The sequence below is a fragment of the Sinocyclocheilus anshuiensis genome, unplaced genomic scaffold, assembly GCF_001515605.1.
Source record: "Sinocyclocheilus anshuiensis isolate Anshui unplaced genomic scaffold, SAMN03320099.WGS_v1.1 scaffold475, whole genome shotgun sequence".
In the NCBI taxonomy this organism is placed as follows: Eukaryota; Metazoa; Chordata; class Actinopteri; order Cypriniformes; family Cyprinidae; genus Sinocyclocheilus; species Sinocyclocheilus anshuiensis.
Window position 1 is genome coordinate 345,042 of NW_015549650.1, and position 23,337 is coordinate 368,378.

The window sequence follows — 23,337 nt, forward strand, 5'->3', positions numbered from 1 at the left end:
AATAGTGAGAGGGTGTGGGGACTGGGAGCATGGTGGGATGGCGCCTCTCAGAGGCTGTACAGATACACGGCCGCTTCTAATCTGTCGAAGCGTCCTTTTCATGTATGCATAATTTTGCACAGCTATGTTCAAGCTTTGGATTTGCGAGGGAAGTTCGGGTTGGTCAGGTGGCAGCCACAGCTGTTGTCTTCATGCTTATGTGAGGCAGGAACACATGGGCTGCTACATTTAGCCACGCATGCAGTCTGGGCACAACAGAGCGCTGCTAACAACAGCTAATGAGCTGCCGTCTTAGGGAAGATACAGTTATCCTGCAGTGAACTGTTCTTATGTAGGCTAATGCTTGTTTTGATGACATGCGCTCTTTGTTTAGCAGTTTTGGGCTTTCAGTGGGTGTTTACAGAACATAAAATTATAAAAGATGGGGATCCAAAAAAATAGGACTGAATTTAGTGCACATAGGTTATCACAAGGTTTTGATCGTTCTCTCTTTTATGATTCAAATCTTTTTTTGTTGTCCTTCTGCTGAGATGTTGTCTTATACTTCAACATCATTGCACTGATATTTTGAGCTGCATTAATCTGATTTGCTGTCAGCCAAATCACTCGTTCATGTTTATTTGTAAATCAATCACTGAATATGCAAACTGAATTTGCAAAGTTATTCAGTAACACTTTAGTGACCAATTCTCACTATTAACTAGTTGCTTATTAGCATGCATATTATTGGTTGTTTATTAGTGCTTATAAAGCACATATTATTGCCTTATTCTGCATGACAATATTCTAGATCCCTTAAAGGGGACACCGGATGCAAAATTCACTTTTACACTGAACATAAATGTGTGTTGGCAGTGTGTGTACACAACCACCCTATATGATAAAAATCCACCCAGTACTTGTTTTTAAATCCCCACAAATCATAAGCACTTTCTCAGATGAAGCCGTTCACAGATTCTTGGCAAAGTGACATCACTTTGCACAGGCCCCTCCCACGACCGTTGACGGACACTGGCATTTTAGCATAGACCCGCCCTGAGTGAGCTGTCAACAGTCCGCCATAGTTTTGACGCCGGAGCAGGTGTAGACAAGAATGGCTCTTAAGCGATTGAGGTGCTTTGTTGTTGGATGTAAAAATTAACATAGCAGTCGTCATTTACTCCCGACATCTCAGCCGCTGAAGACGCAGTGGATTACTTTTGTTTTTGAAGGGAATGCACCCCCCGATCTACCTAAATGTGATTATGTCTGCGCGAATCAATTCTAATACTCCAGACTGCTTTCTGAATGAGGGACAATTCAAGGCAGGTTTTGCTAAAAAAGTTAGAACTCAAGGATGGATCCAGAACCCACTGTTTGTGATCCAGCTGCATCTCCTGAAGAAGTCAGTCCCACACTTAATATTTCTTATGATTATTAGCAAATCGCCTCTTCCACGGAACAGAGGGGAGGGGTGAGCAGAGCTCGTTAGCATTTAAAGAGACATGCACCGAAACGGATCGCCGTGAACAGAGCTGTTTTTGACAAGGTAAAAAGGGTGTTCTTTTACACGACCATTGAGGAATGTTTTACCAAAGTATGTTGCAGACATTTCATGAAGACCCTAAAGAATCATACCAACTTGTGGAAAATGGGTATCCGATGTCCCCTTTAACACGACCCATGCTCAAACTTAACAACTACCTTTAACTATTAATAAGCAGCAAATTAGAAGGTTTTTTTAGGCAAAAGTCATTGTTAATAGTTAACAGTTAGAATTGGTTCCCAAACTAAATTGTGACCAGTTGTTCAAATGTCATATTTTAAAAGATTAAATAAAAATAATTTCATAACTTGCTCCAAACGGGCATTTTTTTTAAAGAACACAAAATGAGAATTTCTGAAAAAGAAGGTAGTAGAATGTGTGTGTGTGTGTGTGTGTGTGTGTGACAGAACAACAGAAATTGGGGTTGGTTGTAACACTGTTAGAAAACATGGACATCAGTTTACAGTGTTAAACAATCAGTTTATGTGTTAAACAAATGTTACATATTTAAAAATGAAGAGGACCTGCCAATTCTTTTTTTTGTTTATTATTATTATTTTAACATGCAAGGGGCAAGGGGGGGGGGCAATTGCCCCCCCAAATTGTTAGCCATTGAATCCCTGATGTTGCCCTGCTGCAATTGGAGCGCTTAGCCAAGCGCTAAATACCCTCAATGTGTTTTGGCAGCGTTGAGCAATGTAACCAATCACAGACATATCTGTTGATTTCTTGAACGCAATGGCCAATCAGAAACATTTTGTCAGAATTCACTCACCGCTGAAAGCTCCGCAGTTTTTAAGTGCAGTTTTGCACGCTCGTGAATCATCTCATAACTAAATGCAGACGCGATGTAAATAAGAGATTCATTGTGCAGTTTAGAGAGCTTCATTGATTATAACGAAACTTTGTAAGATCGCGATGAACGAAGATGAGTGATGCTTTTTAGTGATAAAGGGAGCGCGCTTTGCGCACTTTCTAGGGTATAGTCCATTCAGAATTTGTATGAAACTTTCGTTTTTCGGACACGTAGGCTACACCCTGCAAAGTTTCGGTAATGACATCTGCATATTTATGCGGGATTCACTCTCGAAATAGCAGTGATTAGCAATGGACGGAACATAAAATATGTTGATTTAATTCTGGAACCGGTCCTGGCAAAACCTCCACAGACAGCGCACGTCCCGAGCGAGATCTAATTCACGGACCAAAAGCATGTGTAAACTTTTATTGAGATCGGGACATATCAACCAGTAATTTAATTTCATTTCCAGTAACGGACGGTAGAAAGTTCAGCAATGAATGGTGTGCGATTTATGACAGAATAGCCAGGTGCGGCTACAGCCTAGCGTTGATTGGCCAGAATATTTTTTTATTATTTTAAATTTACTTCAGCGCGAACAAAAAAAAGACCCTCATTGGCCCATAAGAAACATTAAAGGAGGAATCATTGCAGAGCATCTGACAAAATTAATGTCTTGTATTGTAGAATGCACGCACTGCACTGCCGAGAGTTCGAGCGATCGTTAAATCGAAACCGAAAGTAAAACGCGCAAGCGCATTCAAGCGATTTTAATACTCCGCGTTTTGAAAGCGACTCCCTCACGTGCCAAATTACAACTACTACATACAATATCTATGCTGTTATTAGTCTGTAGGCTATAACAGGTTGTGTAGTTTTCTATAGCTCTGTATCATGTTTGAAAAATTTGTTCTCTATTTGCACTTTGAATATTGAGAGAGTATACTTTGATTATGGCTGCACTTATCGTTTGCACTTAATAAGACTAAGAAATAACTGTTGTTTATTTTTTGTTATTTATAATGTTTTTATTTCTGTTCAATTTGTGAAAAGGAGTTCAGTTAGGAGGTCAAACGTTCTAGAAGCTCATAATTCATGTACAGTTCTAAGGTCTGAAGAGACTCACATGAAATCATAATACAGGAGAGAAGCCAGTCAGTTGAGTTTGTGAAAAAACCTTTTAAAGTGCTTGAGTGTTGTTGTCTTTTACTGCATATGATAATTCACACTCAAAGTAAAACAAGATAATTAGTTAAAGGTCCCATATTGTCAAATCTGAAATTTCCTGGCTTTTTTTCAGATAACTGAGGTCTAGGGGCTATTTAACTACCATATAAGTTTCAAAACAGTCAGTCCACAGTAAAATGCACACAGCCTGCATAAAGTAGCTGTGATTTTTCACTAACCATTGTGACTTCCGTAAAAAGTTGATGTCAGAACTACACAGTCACCGCCTTCAGTCACCACCCCGAGCACCGCCCACCGTCCCACTCTCCTTTTGTCAAACCCCCAGACAACATTGCGTCCATGCCATTGCTGAGCAACAACAACATGGAAACATGTGGAAAAGGTTAACTTCAACCACGAAACCAGATCGGCCGACCTGTAACGTTACACTCTCACTCAAAGGCCGTCCCACTCTCCTTTTGTCAAACCCCCAGACAACATTGCGTCCATGCCATTGCTGAGCAACAACAACATGGAAACATGTGGAAAAGGTTAACTTCAACCACGAAACCAGATCGGCCGACCTGTAACGTTACACTCTCACTCAAAGGATGGACGATCTGACAGGATTGTTACTATGAGGTGGATCACATCTAACGTGTATAGTAAAGACAAACTCACCGTGTCTATATAGTCATGATGAAGATGTATGTACATTTCAATTTCAGCAGGCAACTATTTTTACAGTTACATTATTGTTTATATATATATATATATATATATATATATATAAACGTCTGACACCGGAAGCCTTGCACCTTTATAGTAAAAATGGCCATGTCTGCTCTTACATTAAAATGAAGGTGGCTGAAATTAACAATGTAATAAAATGAGCAGGATTGCATGGATACTACGCCCTCTGCACAGCTCAACAAATCCATGACCTCTTGCAAATCAATGATAAAATGACATACGTAACATTAACACTTGCTGATATAAACTCTTATTGTACACATTTTGTCTAAAAAAAAAAACAAACAAAAAAATTAACTTTTGCTCTTTTGGAACCGATACGGGGGTGGGTAGCACTTCTGTTAATCAGCCAAGCAAGCACTGTTATCGACCACAGTTATCTCTAAATGCCAAATTATGGGCTGATTTCTTACAATAACTTCTAAAAGTAGAGTTCCCCAACATTGCTTATCACGGGTGGTCCATCGGTTACAAGGTCATCTACGATATAGACCAGGTGTGACAGGAGCACTGACATTGATTAATATATGCACAAATACTCTTCGCTGACCTTCTTAGCCTCAAATTGTTACACTTTTCCTCTTGGTGACCTTTGTGGTTGATTTTCGCTTGTTTTTCCTGTCACGCACAGTCAAACACCTAAGTGTTTAGCCTCTACCCAGCCTGATAAAGAGATAACACACGCCAATGCACCAACACACAGATGATTTATAGTCTTCATTGGCTGCTCCTCCTCAATACTCCCTCTTTGTGCTCAGACCTGAATTACGAATCAGTTTTACTAAAATAACTGTCAGAGGCTATGCAGATGTGGCCATAAAAAATGCGCATCACAGGGATAACTAACTGACCCTAACTAACTAACATCACTAACCCTAATTGCCCATAGCAATTCCAATAGTCTTTCCACGCAGTGTGCATGATGTGTCAATTGTAGGCCATTCTAGCAGTGCTACAATAAAGCTGGTTTTTGCAATCAATGTCAAGCCTAAGCAAATTAACCCTGCTTGTATAAAGGTATGTACATTTTCCAATACCTTGTTATTGACTTTCTTGTTCCAATAAATGTTTAGGAGTTAAGTGAACAACTTGCTGCTGGATGGAATGATCTGGTGTTATTAGCTTGCACGAGTCCACACAATACCTACACCCACTGGGCCTGAATTGTGATTACTGTTGAGTTGTTATTAGGGAGAGCTACGTCTGTCTTTGTGAATTATGTTTGATGTGCAGTGACTTATTGTTTAAAACAGCAGTGTTTCAAAGTGTGTCAGTCAAAACTGTTTTTTTCTCTTCTTTCTTTTTTTTTTTAATTTCCTCTGGTAATTACTCCACTCATCTGTTATTCAAACACTGCCTTCTTTTTAAATAAGGTTTGCCTTGCACTCATGATTTTTGCTCCCTACACACTCAGCAGGGAATATCTGTTGAAGCTCATTTTGCTTGACAAAATTCATTCATCTGTAAGGCCCTACAACGTCATCAAACACAGGCAACAATTGAGTCATGCAGATTAGGAGTTTCAAATATAATGACATGATCATGTAAATAAAAATATTATAAATGACGATACTTCATTATAAATTTATATAATACATACAGGTGTGTTTATATAAAAATGTATTTTTATATAAAAATACATAAACCCCTACATTTAGTGATACATGTGTTTGATATGTAATATTAAATTTAATGTGACTTTTAATTTTCAGTATTAATGTATTAGTTTACATTAATTTATTTTAGCCAAGCTTTGTATAAATATTTAATTGACCATACTTTCATATAAATGTATATATGTACATATATGTATGTATGCATCTAGGTGTGTTTATATAAAAATACATACTATTATATATTCCAATTAATATAAATGGATTCATCATAGTTTATTTTAGCCAAACTTTGTGTGGTACTATGGTAGTATGCAATTGCTGAATCCCCCTGTTCACTTCTTGTGAATTGCTATAACTATGCACACTTCATCTCTATTTACGATTTGGAATTAAATTATATTGGCCAAATATTGACTTCGAAGTGCACTATCGAGGGATTAGAATGTACCTTTAGCACATAGAATGTGGACATGAAACAGAGTCTGTGACAAATTGAATCATGAAAGCACAAAAGGCAAAGTACATTTTTTAGATCTGACCAATCATAATGGAAAAAAAAATGACTTTGATTGTACTTTCCTGTTTTCTGTCTTTTGAAATGTGGAGAGCTCCGTTAGCCTCACTGGTCATCACGTATACTAAAATGACCTCATTAGCTTGTGTCATATGGACTGAACAAGAGTGAATATGAGCCTTTAGGGTTGTTTCTCTCGTTTCAGCACCATGCGGTGGGCAGTACACTGGATCAGAGGGAGTGGTATTATCCCCAAATTACCCTCTCAACTACACGACAGGCCAGACCTGCTCCTACTACATCACAGTGTCTGGAGAATTTGGTAAGTAAATAAAGTTACTTACAAAGGTCACAGTTCAGTTTATAGAGTTATTGGAGCGGGATGTACTTAAAAAGCTAAAAAAAAAAAAAAAAAAAAAACGGCCAAAAAGCTGTTCACTCAGAAATCACTAGTAAATTGTAATTAACCATTTGAAAATACGATAGTTGCAATGCTAACAATTATATTTTTAATTCCTGCATAATGTTTACTTGAAGTCCCCCCCCCACTACAATTCATTTTGTGAAGCATAAATACTCACAATGTGTTTTAAAAAATATATCTGAACATAAAACTGCCAATCATATTGCATAAAAATATTTGCATTCAATGTCTGCATTGTAAATTAATTAACAATTTATTAACAGATAAAACATATGTAAGGATATAACAACTGATATCTTTCAATTTTCTGTCCTCACTTTGTTCTCGTTTGCAAAAGAACATTAGAGTTAGATGAGGTAACATTGCCATCACAAATATAGTACTGGAAAGTTAATCAGTATGTTGTATAAGTATAACTCAGTTACCTCGAATAATCCATTTCATTCAAGTGGTGAGTCTTCAGTCTGTAGATATAAACCGATGTGAAGCTCTTCCTGCCAAAACAACATGCTCACCCATTTTGAATCCATAATTAATTACATTGAATTAATAATAAAGCAAAGAGCATAAACTCAGGAAACTCACATAGTAATTTACATTAAATGTCTGCCTATATTAAGGTAATATGAAAAAGTATAGTTATAGGCAATCATTTTCAACACAGATGTAGTTCGCTAACACCTGCAATTTTGGATGATCCATTAGCTAAGCTAATTGATTTTTTAGCACGTAAGCTCAACTTGGATAGCTATATTACTATACTATATTGTATTTTTTACTCAGCAACATGTTAACTTGGTTATTCATAAAACAGAACCACGTTAGCAAACGTTATCCAAAATCCTGTTAACATGTCCTGTTAGTTCTGGCTGGTCGCATTAGTCAAGCTTGCATCAGCTGACTCTCAGCTGATTCACGTCTACCTATACGACACCTACCACAGCATACATATATGCTGTTGTCCTTCAGTATTATTAGCAGCTTTCGCATTGCTCAATAGCTAATTACCCTCCTCCATCCCCAGCTCCTCCTGTCGTCCAGTCAAGATTCGGCCTTCTGATTCCCCTTTGAATCAGACTAATTTCTAAAATGTTACATTAAATCATTGAACTTGAACGATATCTGCAATACTTATATGTTGGTTCTGCTCTGTTTACTCTTGGGGGATTATCGCTGCTCTCCCTGCTCTTTTCCATGCTACGCTGCATGGATGCACAGGGAGTTCTTGCCCAGAACAGAACCATACCGCCAATCCAAACTGTATGCTAATTGTCAATCGACTTTGACGATAGTGGTTCTGACAGAAATATATATTTTGGCCATACTTTATATCCACAACTGCACAAAACCACAGTTTACTAAATCCATTGCAAATCCTTGCAGTTCATGCATAGCAAATAGGAGTGTAAGTAAAGCTTTAACATTTGAAGTTTGTTGAAGTGTTTGTGAGCTGACAGAAATCCAGTCAAACTGATATTTGCAGAGCCACTAGTAGCAACCCTTCAGGTTTTCTGTGCTGTTTGAGTATGAAGCGAGGGCCGACATCTCATTACAGAAGAGATAATAGAGTCGTCGCAGTGGCCCGGGTGACCCCTTTCCACCCCTCTCTGCTTAGCTGGCTCTCACACCAGCACCTGACATGCACAGCATGCCTCTGTGATTTCCCTGGTCTCTCATGCCCTACCGCGTGAACCATGTGTCCTTTCTGGCAAGCCAACGCGTTTAATCACAGCTTAATCACTGGTCTCAGGTCAGAGGGAATGGACACCAGACGAGACCAAACATACACATAATGCATACATTACAGAGAGAGGTTCATGATTTTGAGGTATTAAGAGTACAATGATAATAACACTATAGTAACAGTGAGAAAGGAAAACAAAAATTATTATTACTATGAAAGTTTGAGCTGAATCTTTAGCTATATATGCTTACATGAACAACAAGGTCAGTAAATACACTGACTTAATTCCCAATGTGTTTGTGATAAATCAACATAAGTTTGATTTGTGAGTCATTTGGTCCGTTTCATTAAAAAGAACCAGCTCAGTCATTTGTTTGAGAATCACAAGCTCTCGAACTTAATTCCCACACAGGTCATTGTTTTCAGAACAGAGCTGCTGCAACACTAAAAGTGGAGTTCTGTGGTATGGGTTTACAGTACGCACATTTTATTCACAATTTCACGGCATGATTTCTGTAATCAAAATCTTCTATTATAATGAATTTAATGTCAAATGCCATTTTGATGTGACTAGGTTATACATACTTCTGTGCAGACTGCATATTATGGACACTTATAAAACCATCGACCTGAAGCAAGCATGTCGATGGGAAATTTATGTGAATTTATGTCTTCATTCATTGTACTTCTTTTGTTAGCGTCTCTTCCCAGCAGTGGTGATAGTAACACGCTCAGTGCGTTTCATTTTGTTTCCTTAGTGGTGTTTGGGCAATTTGCCTATTTCCAGACAGCCATGAATGACTCCGTTGAGCTATTTGATGGGCCCAATCAGAATTCTAGGCTGCTAAGCTCCCTGGCTGGGTCTCATTCCGGTAAGTAATAGCTTTACATTCACACCAGTTTTGTTGCTTTGAGTTTGCTTTGAAATGCACAGAACCCTTTGAAAAGAAGCAAACAGGCATGTATGGCTTTTCAAATCTGTAAAAAGACCATTGTGCAGACAACTGAGCAGTGAAGGAGGTCTCAAGTGAAGTTTAATGGCTCCTTTCAGAGGGGGAGAGACAGGAGTGTCATTTTTGGCAAGTGTTTGCTAATAGTTTTGTATTCGTTTTCGTAGACACTGAACACACACTCACTCAGCCTCAGGCAAATTAAATCTTCGTTTGCAAGTAATATTTTCATAAAATCATAAAAAAACACTAATACATTTTTGGACAAGTACGTCAACCTGAAAGACCGAATGAAATGTGTTTTAGCCATGTCTCCAATGGCTTTGGGGTCATCTGCAGTATATTCTAGGTAGCAATATTTTTCTTCCAAAAAAAAAAAAAACGGTCTAAATTCTTGTCCGATAAAATGCTCTATAAAATATATTAAATAATACTGATAATGAAACCATGAATGAGAATAGAATCACCATAACTATCAACGTGAACCATTAACGTCTGACAACCAGTGTCCACCCCCCCCCCCATCATTCTGAAAAGTATTATTATTATTATTATTATTAATTTATATTTTCAAACCTAACAAACCTTGAAAAGTAAGTTTGTGCTATCTTTAAAATGAATGCTGCTTGGTTTGATTTTTTTATTTTTATTTGTTTTATTTATTACTATTATTATTATTATTATTATTAATGTTATTTATTATTATTCATGGCATTCATACATTTTTAAGTGTGGTTTAAGTGTCCAAATATTTTTTTTGCGATCCATGTTGTCATTTTCGCCCATTGGTTCCAGACTTGTTTAATTCCTTCTAAAGAGAAAATGTCATCATTGCAGCTTCCTGCTGAATTATTGTCGGTATTATTGAGTGAAAGGTAATAAAATGCCAAGAAAACGAAAATCACTGCTAATTCCTCAGTCTTTGCAGGATTGATTGCAGCCATTGGACACAAACAGTTTGTGTGGCATTTTTATACTGTATATCTTCATGGTCTGCTGTGCAATACTATATTCCCATGGGAAGCGCTGTAAATTCATATAATTTCTATCTCAGCTTTGTGAGCAGTGGGCTAGAAATCCTGACAGGCCACTCAATTCATAGTTAGAGTGTTTAACCCTCAAGGCTCAACTGTAGTGTTTCAGGCGCCATCTATATCAGCACTCTGTTTCTTCCTTTGGATACATACAACTTTGTAAAAGTATGCTGTAGCAAATCAGCTCAAAGGGGAAATATGAATAATTAATCATAACTAGTTATAATTAATTATAAATATTTAGATCCGCTGTAAGTATTTACTTGACCTCCAGGGTCAACTGTCTGTCAATTCTAAGAATGTTAATTTCCTGGTTAAGGGAAATAACTTTCTTACTGTACAATACTACTCATGTACTAGCATGTAGCAGAAATCTGCATGATTAGGGACTACGATTATGAGCAAACAATGAACAACCTCAGGTGTGATACAAGTAAGAGTTTATTAACTACATAAACACTTAAACTAGTCTAACATACACCTCAAATGAAAAATGGTGTGTCTGATTGGTCCAGACGCTACAATGCTTTGATTTTGGATCTGAACGCTCAAAGTTTAGCTCAAGGGTAAGTCAGTCATCCTTTAGGTTGGGGATTTTTTTATTTTCTTTTTTTAATTTACCCGCTGCATCTTTGAACATGATGCAGACAGCTTGAGTATTTCTTTGGATATCCATTAGTTTTAGGCCCATTGTTGCTGACCTGCTCTCTCCACCCTTGCCCCGGAGGCTGATTCGAGTTATTAAGCCATCTGTCATCTACGCTACCTTAAGACTAGTTTGTTGCGGCACATTCGCCTCCACAAGCAACTCTAAGAGACTTTAACATCTGCCCTATTGTGTTTTTGCAGGAGAAACCTTGCCCTTGGCTATCTCAAACCAAATCATGCTGAGATTCAGCGCAAAAAGTGGCCCGTCCGCCAAAGGTTTTCATTTTGTTTACCAAGGTAAGCGAGCACTCAACTTTCAGTCAATAACAGGTCCTTGTGCAGAGCCAAGGCTTTGTTTTTAATCTTCAAATCCGAAACATTCTAGCCTTTGTGTTTGCGTTGTGAATATATTGGCAACGTGTATAGGGTGAAATCACGCCTCTGAAGCGCTGGCGTGGCCTGCTGATCAGTATGCCTGAGCCCGCTTACTGAGGGAAATAGCCTTTATATTTCACACAGAGAAGTTAACAGCCGCAATCACAATGTCATAACCAATACACAATAGAGTCAAATGAGGAAGAGGCTTCAATTTGATATAATTTGTAAAGCATTTAGCTCTGAGTAAAGACGAATGGGAGAATGATTTCTGCGCTATTCTCATTCTCAGTATTTTTTTTCCCCTCTCCCCATCCTTTTATTTGCCACTTTGGTTTTAGTATTTCAGTGTATATATTCCATATGGTCACACTTTAGTTTGGGTACCAATCCTCACTATTACTAACTACAAAAAGGTCTCTAACTAACTATTAATATGACTTTTACATCAATAAACTCCTCATTTGCTGCTTATTAATAGTTTACATTTACATTTAGTCATTTAGCAGACGCTTTTATCCAAAGCGACTTACAAATGAGGAAAATGGAAGCAATCAAAATCAACTGAAAATCAATATAACTATTACTAACGTAAGGTAGTTGGTAAGTTTCCGTATGGAGTAGGATTAAGGGATCTAAAATATGGTCATGCAGAATAAGGCATTAATATGTGTTTTGTAAGTAATAATAAACAGTCAATATGCTAGTAATATGCATGCTAATAAGCAACTAGTTCATAGTGAGAATTGGTCCCTATTGAATTGGAGAATTGGTAAAACTAAGTATTACACCCAATTAAATATTCCATTAACTAACAATGACAAATACTTCTAAAGCATTTATTAATCTTAGTTTATTATTACATCATATACATTATTAAAATGTTAAAAAAAGTTGTATCTATTAATGCTAGTCAATGGACCTAAGCTAACATGCACTAACAATGAACAGCTGTATTTTTATTAACTAATGTTAACCAAGATGGTAACACTTTATTTTAGGGTATCTTAACTACTTGCTTATTAGCATGCACATTACTAGAATATTAGCCATTTATTAGTACTAATTAAGCACATATTAATGCCTTATTCTACATGACCTTATTCTACATCCCTAATCCTACCGAATACCTAAACCTAACAACTACCTACTAACTATTAATAAGCAGCAAATTAGCAGTTTACTGATGGAAAAATCGCAGTTAATAATGAATAAGTGTTCCCTATTCTAAAGTGATACCACAAAGATTAATAAATACTTTAACAAATGTATTGCTCATTGGGGTGAGTAAATTAGTTTTGGGTGAACTGTTCCTTTAAATGATTCACCCCTGACGTGTCAGACTCCCCAGACAGCAGCAGTGCACCGCAGGACATGCAAGGCATTTTCCCTCGTTTTAAAAGACGTCATAAATTAGTGTATAAATTACAGTACGCTTTTTAACTCCCTTTATCAGCTGCCTTATAAAAAGATACAATAGAAATATTTCACGGCCGCATCAGCGTGCGCACACACTCACAGCGCAGACCGCGGCAAGCCTGCTATGTCTCTTTATATCTCTCCTCGTCGTTTTATAGTGTACAGCACTGGGCGCAGAGAGAACAGCGGGTGTATGAGAAATGTTCTTTGACAGTTAGGACAGTTAATTTGGCTCATGGAGGCATCCAGGTGATGGTGGATGGTCCCACCAGCCTCTTCCTATATATTCACAGCCATCAGATGAAAGTTAAGGCACAAACAGAAAAAAAACCAACCAAGTTGCTACGATGTTTGCAAGAAAAACAGCAAAACCAGCAAAGTTCTCTGTGTTAGGGTCACGAAGATGCTTATACAGGTGTGCTAGATAAATATATATATATGTGGGTTTTCTATAAAAAGAGTGCTAAAGTAGTCACAGTGTACACCGCTGCACTGGTGAACATACAATAGGTTACAAATGTGGTTATCTGTGTGTCAAAAGCTACATATGTGCAATTATAAATACAAAACTGTTGCTTTTGATTCATGCAAAACTGAAAAGTATAGATACAAACATTTCCATTTGTTTTTAAACTATCAAAAGTAGAAATGGACATTATTTTAGCAACATAGTAATGGAAAACTGGTATCCAATAATGAGTCGAGTTTTCTGTGAGTTGTGTGTTAGGAACATTAATTATTTGTCTATGTATCCTTTGGTCACACTTTCGTTTGGGGACCAATTCTTACTATTAACTAACTATTAATTATGACTTTTGCCTCAATAAACTCCTTATCTGCTGCTTATTAATAGTTAGTAAGGTAGTTGTTAAGTTTAGGTATGCAGACAAAGGCATTAATATGTGCTTTATAAGTACTAATAAACTGCCAATATGCTAGTAATATGCATGTGACTAGTTAATTATAAGCGACTAGTTAACAGTGAGAATTGGTCCCTAAACTAAAGTCTTACTTCTCTTTAAATTCATTCAATTTTTCATTGTTAGTTCACGTTATCTAATGTAATTAACTAATGTAAAAAAAAAAATGGAACCTTATTGTAAAGTGTTAGCAATATTTCTGTGGAAACCTTGTTACATTTTTTTTCAGGATTCCTTGCTGAAGAGAAAGTTCAAAAGAACAGCATGTGTCTGCCTTGTTTTGTAACAATGTCAAGGCAACTTACTAGGTTTTGAAACCGAGCCGGTGTGTTTCCAAGCATCCATCTGGTCCATTTTGATTAGAGATCTGTTTCCTGTCCACTAGCTGTTCCACGCACCAGCGATACACAGTGCAGCTCCATCCCAGAGCCCAGATACGGCAGGCGGATTGGGTCCGAATTCTCAGCTGGCTCCATTGTTCGTTTCGAGTGCAACCCTGGATACCTCCTCCAGGGATCCAAAGCCATCAAGTGTCACATAGTCCCTAACGCTCTGGCGCAGTGGAATGACACCATCCCAAATTGTATAGGTAAGCTAACCTGGATTTATTGAAGAAAAATGCACACTAGTCATGTTTTATTCAGGACTAAACAATTCAGTGTGTAGAAATAAAGCAACATAGACAGTACAAATTCCATTTGACTTTTATATGCTTGCTAACAGGTACCATCATTCAAATGTTGATTTATAGCCCTGTATTTTCTCAAGTCCTTAGAGAATGTAAATGTGCGAGTTTCTCTGGTCTCCACTAGCCTTGAGCTAACTAATAAGGGTTAAAAATCCTGCTGGAGGATGAAATGGCAGTGACCTCTATGAGGATTTAAAATGTCAGGCCTCTAGTTAATATTTCCTTCTATACTGCCATCCTCAAGGGGCTGAGAGCTGAATCCAAGGGCCTCTGGGCCACAGCCTTCAGTTCAAAGCCGTAACCTCCAGGCTTTAATACTGAGCATTTAGCTGTCGCCATATTCTATAGTGCTGTTACGAATTTATCACTCCCAAGGCACGTCCTCATTTCAGTCTGCTTTCAAATCTCACTTCCCCGTTTTTCATAGGAATTACAAACTGAGAGGTAGATATCTATTAAATATTAATAGAAATTAAATGTATTTAGCTTGTTAATTGCAACATTCCTCATTCATCCCTTTCATCCATGTATTAAAGTCAACATGAAACGCCATTTGGAACCAATTTTCTCTATGCAAAGAGGTCAGTCCATAATACCAGAGAGCTTGAGCCATTAATGTCATGTAACTAATTGCTCTGGAGCTGCAGGAATGACAACACTAATGGAATGTGCACAATCTCAAATCCTTAAAATGGGATACCACAGGCATCAGATAAGAAATATATAGTCTTTTTCATGCTTTTAAGAACCTTCTACAAAAATCAGATTGTTTAAAAAAAAACATATACTTTCATGAAATGGATTAATTGCAATTTTTAAACACCCATGAATAGAAAGAGGTTAACATGCATGGCATACTTTATAACATCCCAGGCCACATGAAATAGTTTGCCCAAGCCATTTTGCTTCTATAATTTGTAATCTGGCATATTAATTTAGTTCAGAGTGAAAAAAAAAGATGTTCAATGAGAAAATCACATAACAGAATGTGTTAGGTGGTTGGAGGAGAGCAGTAAAAAACAGGAATAACGTCATCTGAAAAGGAATCACTCCAGGAAAGTGCATTAAAAGGTCAGTTTTGATTTCACAGAGCTTCAGTAAATCCCATTTTGTGGTTCCTTACATTTTTTAAGTATTCAGAAGTGGAATGCCTTGAACAAACCTCTCATATTTCTCCTTCTTCAAAATGTGATGTTCAGAAACCAGAGGGGATTGGGTGTATGTGTGTGTGTGTGTACCTGGTATTCCCCATGTCAATGTCCCCACAAGTATAGTATTACCAGTAAATCTTGACCTTGTGGGGACATTTTTTGGTCCCCATGAGGAAACAAGCTTATAAATCATACAGAATGAAGTTTTTTTGAAAATCAAAAAATGCAGAAAGTTTTGTGAGGGGTAGGGTTAGGGTAAGGTGATAGAAAATACAGTTTGTACATTATAACAATCATTATGTGTATGGAATGACCCCATAAAACATGAAAACCCAATGTGTGTGTGTGTGTGTGTGTGTGTGTGTGTGTGTGTTTGTGTGCCTGGTATTCTCTACATTACATTATGGGGACCAAATGTCCCCCCAAGGATAATAATACCAGTTTTTTTTTTTACATTGTGGGGACAATTTTTTGGGTTTATACAGCTTATACATCATACAAAATGAAAATCTAAAAATGTCAGTAGTTTTGTGTGAGGGGTAGGGTTAGTGGATAGAAAATTCAGTTTGTGCAGTATAAAAATCATTCTAGGTATGGCAAGTCCCCATAAAACATGGAAACATGTGTGTGTGTGTGTGTGTGTGTGTGTGTGTGTGTAACATGTACCTTTGAATTGTTCAAAGTAAGACCAGGAGCATGCATTAAAAAAAAGGTCAGTTTTGACTGTCGATCATGTTAACTTATGAATAATTTAGAATATTATCTACAGCTAGAAAAATAAGGCTTTACAAAGGCAGACATAAGATTGTTTCTTGGGAAATATAAAGTGTTCCTTGAAAGACATTTCTCATGCAGAGAATGTATGTTTAAGCAGGGTTATCATGGCTTTGGTTCATGCTACCTCGAGCGTAATCTCATCTTGTGTCAAAGGAGTATGCTGCCTTTCTCACAGGACTCAGTTCAGGCACTTGTGTTGTTCCATCCTTAGCATGAGCTAATTTTGCCTCTGTTTTGCTCCACAGTCCCATGCAGCGGGAATCTGACAGAAAGGAGAGGTACCATCCTCTCCCCCGGGTTCCCGGAGCCTTATGGGAACAGCTTGAACTGTGTGTGGAAAATCATTGTTACCGAAGGAGCTGGTATCCAGGCAAGTACAAAAGAGCTACATGTGAACTCATCAAATGCAGTAAAGCTACACCTGCTGAAATGATAAGATGGAAAAGATTCCTTTGCAGGCAGCAAGGGAGTGAATTACACAGGTTAATTTTAGCATTGTATAATATGCTTTGTGTTGTTCAAAGTACTGTTTGTTTTATGTAAAAGATCCAACAGAGATGCCGAATGTAGAGCATGCCCATAAACAAAAGTCAAGATAAATCAGAAAAAAAAATTATTGTGGCGTTGTATGCATTTTGGCTACCTAGGCTCATTTGAAATACGTGCCTCTAGCTACATTTCAGCAAAACTAAAAAAAACATACCTATACGTACAAATTGCTGCAGTTTCCAGTTGAAATGAACACTAGAGGCAGTAAATCTCCGACAACATTTATTCTTTTTCACACAAATTATGATTTACATGGCCAGAGTTTTGATTAAGAAAGCCTTATTTTTGCACAATTGCAAAATATTATTTTTGACTTCAAAACAATTTTAACATGCTGTGAAATCTGAAAACTGATACTTTTGAACAGGGGAGCCGCTAGGGGGCAATTAAGGACCCCCGCACAACCCCCCCCCCCATTCATTGCATGGTTCCATCCCGTCCTACGTAGACTAGAGTCACTGAGTGAGATCAGATGGTAAACTGTCAAATTAGAGATGTCTGCGAATTCGACGAAGAAGTGTAAGTCAAAAGATCTAAATATTTGTGGACTGGAAAGAAATGGAAAATTGACAGGCTTGTGCTGCAATTCTATGGATGTTTAGTCACGTGACTGAAAAATATGAATTGTGGCCTTTAAATTTGATAATGCTCAACACCATTGGTTCAAAGTGCTGTCAATGCTTTGTAAAGCCTTTTTTTTCCATGCCAGTAAAGCTACTGGAATCTCAATTTAGTTGCTGATTGCAATGCAGATTTTTTTCAAATAGGATACACATCTCGACCACAGAACGTCTCTGTTCATGGTATGTAAACACTCAATTCTATTTTTTTTAAATATTGTCCTGGTCACACTGAGCCAATATTTATTCTGATGACTTTGACTGATCACGCTGTAACTAGTATGAGTAGCCTAACAAAATGCTTTCTCTATCCAGATTTGACTACAATAATAATAACTGACACTTCAAATCAACATTTAAATTTCAACTTTTACTAAATGTAGTCTTTAATAATGTCTGAAAATATATCAGTGAATAACCTGATACAAGTAACGGGCTTTATGTCTTAAGTTCTCACTCTGCATCAAACAGTTTATATGTATTTATATATAGGGCTATACAGACATCTAGAGGTTACACCCTGATATTGCAGATGATAAATGCATAATTTAAAGGTTAATATTTAGTAAAATTCCCTTAAAATAATACAAATATTAAAGAAAAAAATATTATTGAGCTAAAATCACAAACTCACAAATATATTCGTTCTCATATAACTCTGTCTTCATTCATTTGTATGTTCATCTATAAGTGTTTGGGCTGTTTAATATGAGGATTTTATTCATTTATGCCCCCCAGCACCCCCAGATAAAATATGTTCCCGCGGCTATGGGTAGGTCTCTGACTAAATACTGATACCTGGTGGTCAAAAGCAATAGGTCAGTATTAGTAAATTGCAGACAAAGATTTTGGATAACTAGGTTGTCTTGTATGTTTGGTGCGGTGGGGGCCAACCTCATTTTCTTTCATAGGGCCCACAATTGCTAGTGTCATCACATATATAGCTTCCTATGTATGGGTTTTCTAATCTAGTAGGTTTGCTCGGTATCTCACGTGATACGACGTTGCACTTGTGAGGTGCAGAGCTCCGGTACGAATCCTGTGGAACTACAGTTCGACAAAACCGCTCAAACCCCCGTATAAGGAAGTTAAACTAGCATGGTTGCATCAGCGAATGCATTTTCATATCACTTTTGCATTCGTTAACACTATCGGGTAGGTTTAGGGTTGGGTTTTGATGAGGTATGTAATTTTCCAACATCATTTGAATTCTGAACCACCGCAATACATACCTGAATCAACATAATAAAAACGCAGCAATACATGCCTGTACCAACATAATAAAAATGTGGCCATGGTCACGTATTGAACACGTATTGAACATATTGTCACATGCATTTTAGCGCCGCTCACTCACAAATTTCACTTTGAAACTGCTGCGAAACGGATTAATAATGCTGTTGCAGAAATGTTGCCCCAAGTTCTTATTTCCAATGAGCCTGGGTTGCATTTTTATTAAATGCGTTCAATACCGATATTTTTTCAAATTCCTGACTGCTGTGGTATTTCAATATGTTAAAATTTGAATATTAACTAAATATTAACAATTAATTAAACATAATTAAATTCAGTGAAATTAAAGCAGTGCAATGTAGCCTAGTATTTCTCCACTGAATAAATATAGCTTCAAAATCTCCTTATTTAAAGCAAGTTAACAGTCAGTAATAAAATGTAGAACTAAGACAGATTAACAGTGCTTGAACATTTTCAGGTAATCTGACAACTGTATGAAATATCCAAGTAAACATTTAAAAAAATATATAAAATAAATCGAAATAAATTTCACTGTTATTCCCACATTGCGGTTCCAAATCTGTACAGTTCGAAACAGTATGATGTTAGAATGTTAGATGCTTGGCAACAGACACCCAATCGCATACCTCATAATCACCTGCTTTGGACAGTCACAGAAACAGCCATTTCAGCATTTGAGGTGGTGCTCTGAACAACTGATACTATAGAAAGTTGGCGTTGGTGGATGGTCGAATGCAAGACTGTCAGATTACCTCGTGCCTCATTAACCGGCGAGAAAACATTACAATACAAAGTGCGTAATATTACAATAATAACGCCTTCCATCCTTACTCGGTCTGCAATAATGTAATGGAACAGACTGTTTATCTATCGTAGCCCTTGGCCCGAAGGATATGATTGGATGAACAGTTTATAGTCCTAGCCCTTCCACAGACAATATAAATACAAATAAATACATTTAGACCATATAACTTAGTGATTGCTATTGGGATGTGAAGAGACTGTCAACCAGCATAACAAAAAAATGTTTTTGAACCAAATCACCTACCCTGCCTTTAAGCTACAGTAGCACAAACAGCCTGTTTAGGTTCAGAGAGGGGGTGGAGAATTGTTGCATAAAACAAAATGACTGTTTTTGGTTAAAGAAAACTTGACTACGATTATAAGCAATGCTGAAAAAAGTATAGCATATGGCCATTATGTGAATTCACGTTCATTGTGCAGAATTTTGTCATTTCATGATGTCTATTTCCATTTTCTTGGCAGATCCAAGTCATGAGTTTTGCCACCGAGCACAACTGGGACTCATTAGAAATCTATGATGGTGGCGATATGACAGCTCCAAAGCTCGGGAGCTTTTCAGGTTCGTATTATCTTTATTAATCCCCTTTTAATTGCTTATTTCAATAATAGTCTTTTGGAGTGATTCAGCATCTGATTTACAGAAGTTCGCCTAAAGCTCATTTGCATATCATGTAGTTCTTCATAGCTCATTACAGTTTCATATTGCAATAAAACTGAGAGCCAATCCCTGCCCACTGGTTTTATGCCCCTGGATTCTTGGAAGTGCTGAAATTAGCTTCAGCCCTGGAAGGCTGTCCATGTGCCATCCCTTACATAACAGATGAATGCTCTCATTTTACATTTGGTCGATTAACAGTATCAATTATTACACCCTTTTTTGGGTTCTAGTTGGAAAACCACCAGCCACATTTATTCCATCCCAATTCATTATCACACTGTTCTGGACTAAAAAGCTGAATGTTTGAAATTGAAAGATTGAATGTTTATGAGTATTATAAAGGCCACCATTACCACTTGCATTTTAATGTGTACAGTTTAGCTTTTTATTATTTTTTTGTATAATTTTTTTTTTTTTAGTAATTAATAGTAATTTTTAGTTGGCATGTAATACTTTTGAAAAGTTGATATTTATGATGCCACATTTATTTAATATAATTGAGAGGCTGCATATGTAAAAATTACCAGCATTTAAAATTAACTTTTGAAGACAAAAAAAAATTATGATTAAAAATAGTGAAAACTGTAAGAGTGGCCAGTTACATGCCCTAAGATTTCTCTTAAATATTTATGTAACTGTTAACCTAAAAAACATGATATTGATTTAAAAAAGATCACACACGTCTAAACAGCTACCCAAAACAGTTTTAACAAGTGTATATTAAAATATACAAATCACATAATGAGGGTTAAACAGAGCAAACAAATCAAATACAGACATATTAGATAAAGCTGTTAAAAAAGGGGGAAAAAATACATCACAAAATGCATTTTTTTAAAAAGTCTCACAGCAGGATTAGGAAGAGGGGGCAAGATCTTCCTTTGAGAGAGGAGGCTTAACCTTTTTGGGAACTCTCCCAGTAGACTGAATCATGGCCAGGCCTCTAGCTACACTTTCAACACGGCTGTAATGAACTCTGCCTCTGTGCCACACTAGCATGCTGGTGAAAGGTCATCCAACCAGGGAGCTCCGTCTGCTCTAAGGCATGTGTTCAGTGGCACTTCACACTGTCTAGCACTCCTCACCTTCCCCAAGCCATATTCTCGAAAGCCGAGAAGCTCTTTAAATGCTAAACCATCTTCACCCGGTCTCCCGAGACACCTGATGCCAGTCTATGATTGAATTTGATGATAAAACGGTAATTTCCCCTCATTTAGATCTCAATGGTCCAAATGATACAAGCCCGGAGTCATTTGTGAGCATTGGTAAGACATGGCAGGGAATCAGGAGCCAGTGTCATTAGGCATGGTGTTTGGCTGCCCATTAAAATGCACTCTTCGCTCTCCTGTCGCCTGCGTGTTCGCCTTTTATATCCCCCGCACACTCGCCCATCACAATCAGTCGTTTCATTCTTCCTCTAGTCACAAATCCATTAGGATAATACCCTTAATTAAACTGTCAGATATGTTTTGTGTTTCTGTCTCCCCACACTTTTGATCATTGGGGATTAATTGTGGCTCAACAAATACCAATTTAATTACAACTGCATGCATTGTGTGTGTGTGTGTGTGTGTGTGTGTGTCTTTAAAAGATATCACTGTCATTATTTACCTAATTCTGACTGCACGTTATGATTCTGAAGATGAAAAGTGGTCGAGATCAGACTATAATCACTATTTCCCCAACAGAGGCTTTTTATTTTATAAAAATCAGCAACGATCCCAGCCCCTTCCAGCTTCTTTTATATATGTATATATGGTTCTGCTGAAGAGGCTGAAAGGAGCTGGGATCATATAAGCATAGACTAATAAGATACTGTAATGTTTTTGAAAAAAAAAGTATCTTATTCTCACCTTTATTAAACAAAAACACAGTTATAACAGGAATATTGTAAAATATTATTGCAATTTAAAATAACTGTTTTTTTGAACACCATTTTCTGGTGCTTAATGTTTTTGTGGAAACTATGATTGGTCCCACTTTATAATAAGTGGCCTTAACTACTATGTATTTACATAAAAAATAAGTACAGTGTATTTATTGTGTTCATATTGTATTGCAAAACACTTTTGCTGCTATTGAGGTGGGAAACGGGTAAGGTTAGGGACAGGTTTGGTGGAATGGGTAGGTTTAAGGGTGGGTTAAGGTGTAAGGAATGGGTCAACAGTGTAATTATAAATGTAATTACAGAAATTAATTACAGATGTAATTGCATGCAGATATATATTTTTTTCAAATATAAGTACAATGTAAAAACATGTATGTACACAATAAGTGCATTCTATCAAAGTATTCATTTAAATGTAAGTACATAGTAGTTAAGGCCACTTAATATAAAGTGGGACCCCATGATCCACTACCATTCAAAAAGTAAATAAGAAAATAGAAAGAAGAAGAAAAAAAGAAAAATAATACTTTTATTTAGCAAGGATGCATTAAACTGATGAAAAGTGACAGTAAAGTAATGTTAAGTATCACTGTTTCCACAAAAATATTAAGCAGCAAAAACTGTTTTCAACATTGATAATAATAAGAACTTTATTAATAAACGAGCACCAATAATAATTTAGCACCAAATCAGCATATTGAAATGATTTCTGAAGGATCATATGACACTCAAGACCGAAGTAATGGCTGCTGAAAAAATTTATCTTTGCATCACACGAATAAATTGCATTTTAAAATATATTAAAATAGAAAATAGTTATTTTATATTGTAATAACATTTCACAACATTGCTGCTTTTACTGTATTGCTGAAGAAATAAATGTAGCCTTGGTGAGAATTAGAGACTCTTTAAAAAAAACATAAAAATATTAATTATTCCAAACATTTGACTGGTATTGTATATAATCAAAATAATAATAATAATTATTAGTAATATGAATGTTACATTTACGCACATTTCTGTATAAATATGTATAGTTGATAATTATTTTAGATTATTCCATGGATGTTTTTTTTTTTTTTTTTTTTTTTTTTTTTTTTTTTTTTTTTTTTTTTTTTTT

General features: G+C 36.7%; 1 protein-coding gene across 1 annotated transcript in view; it reads left to right on the forward strand.

Moving 5' to 3' along the window:
• Positions 1-23,337, forward strand: part of LOC107660234 (CUB and sushi domain-containing protein 1-like) — a 411,890-nt gene that overhangs the window by 291,842 nt on the left and 96,711 nt on the right. The window contains exons 31-34 of the mRNA XM_016449502.1: positions 6,580-6,696; positions 9,241-9,354; positions 11,316-11,411; positions 14,214-14,417. Of these exons, the coding sequence (XP_016304988.1) occupies positions 6,580-6,696; positions 9,241-9,354; positions 11,316-11,411; positions 14,214-14,417 (531 nt within the window). The remainder of the gene's footprint in view (positions 1-6,579; positions 6,697-9,240; positions 9,355-11,315; positions 11,412-14,213; positions 14,418-23,337) is intronic.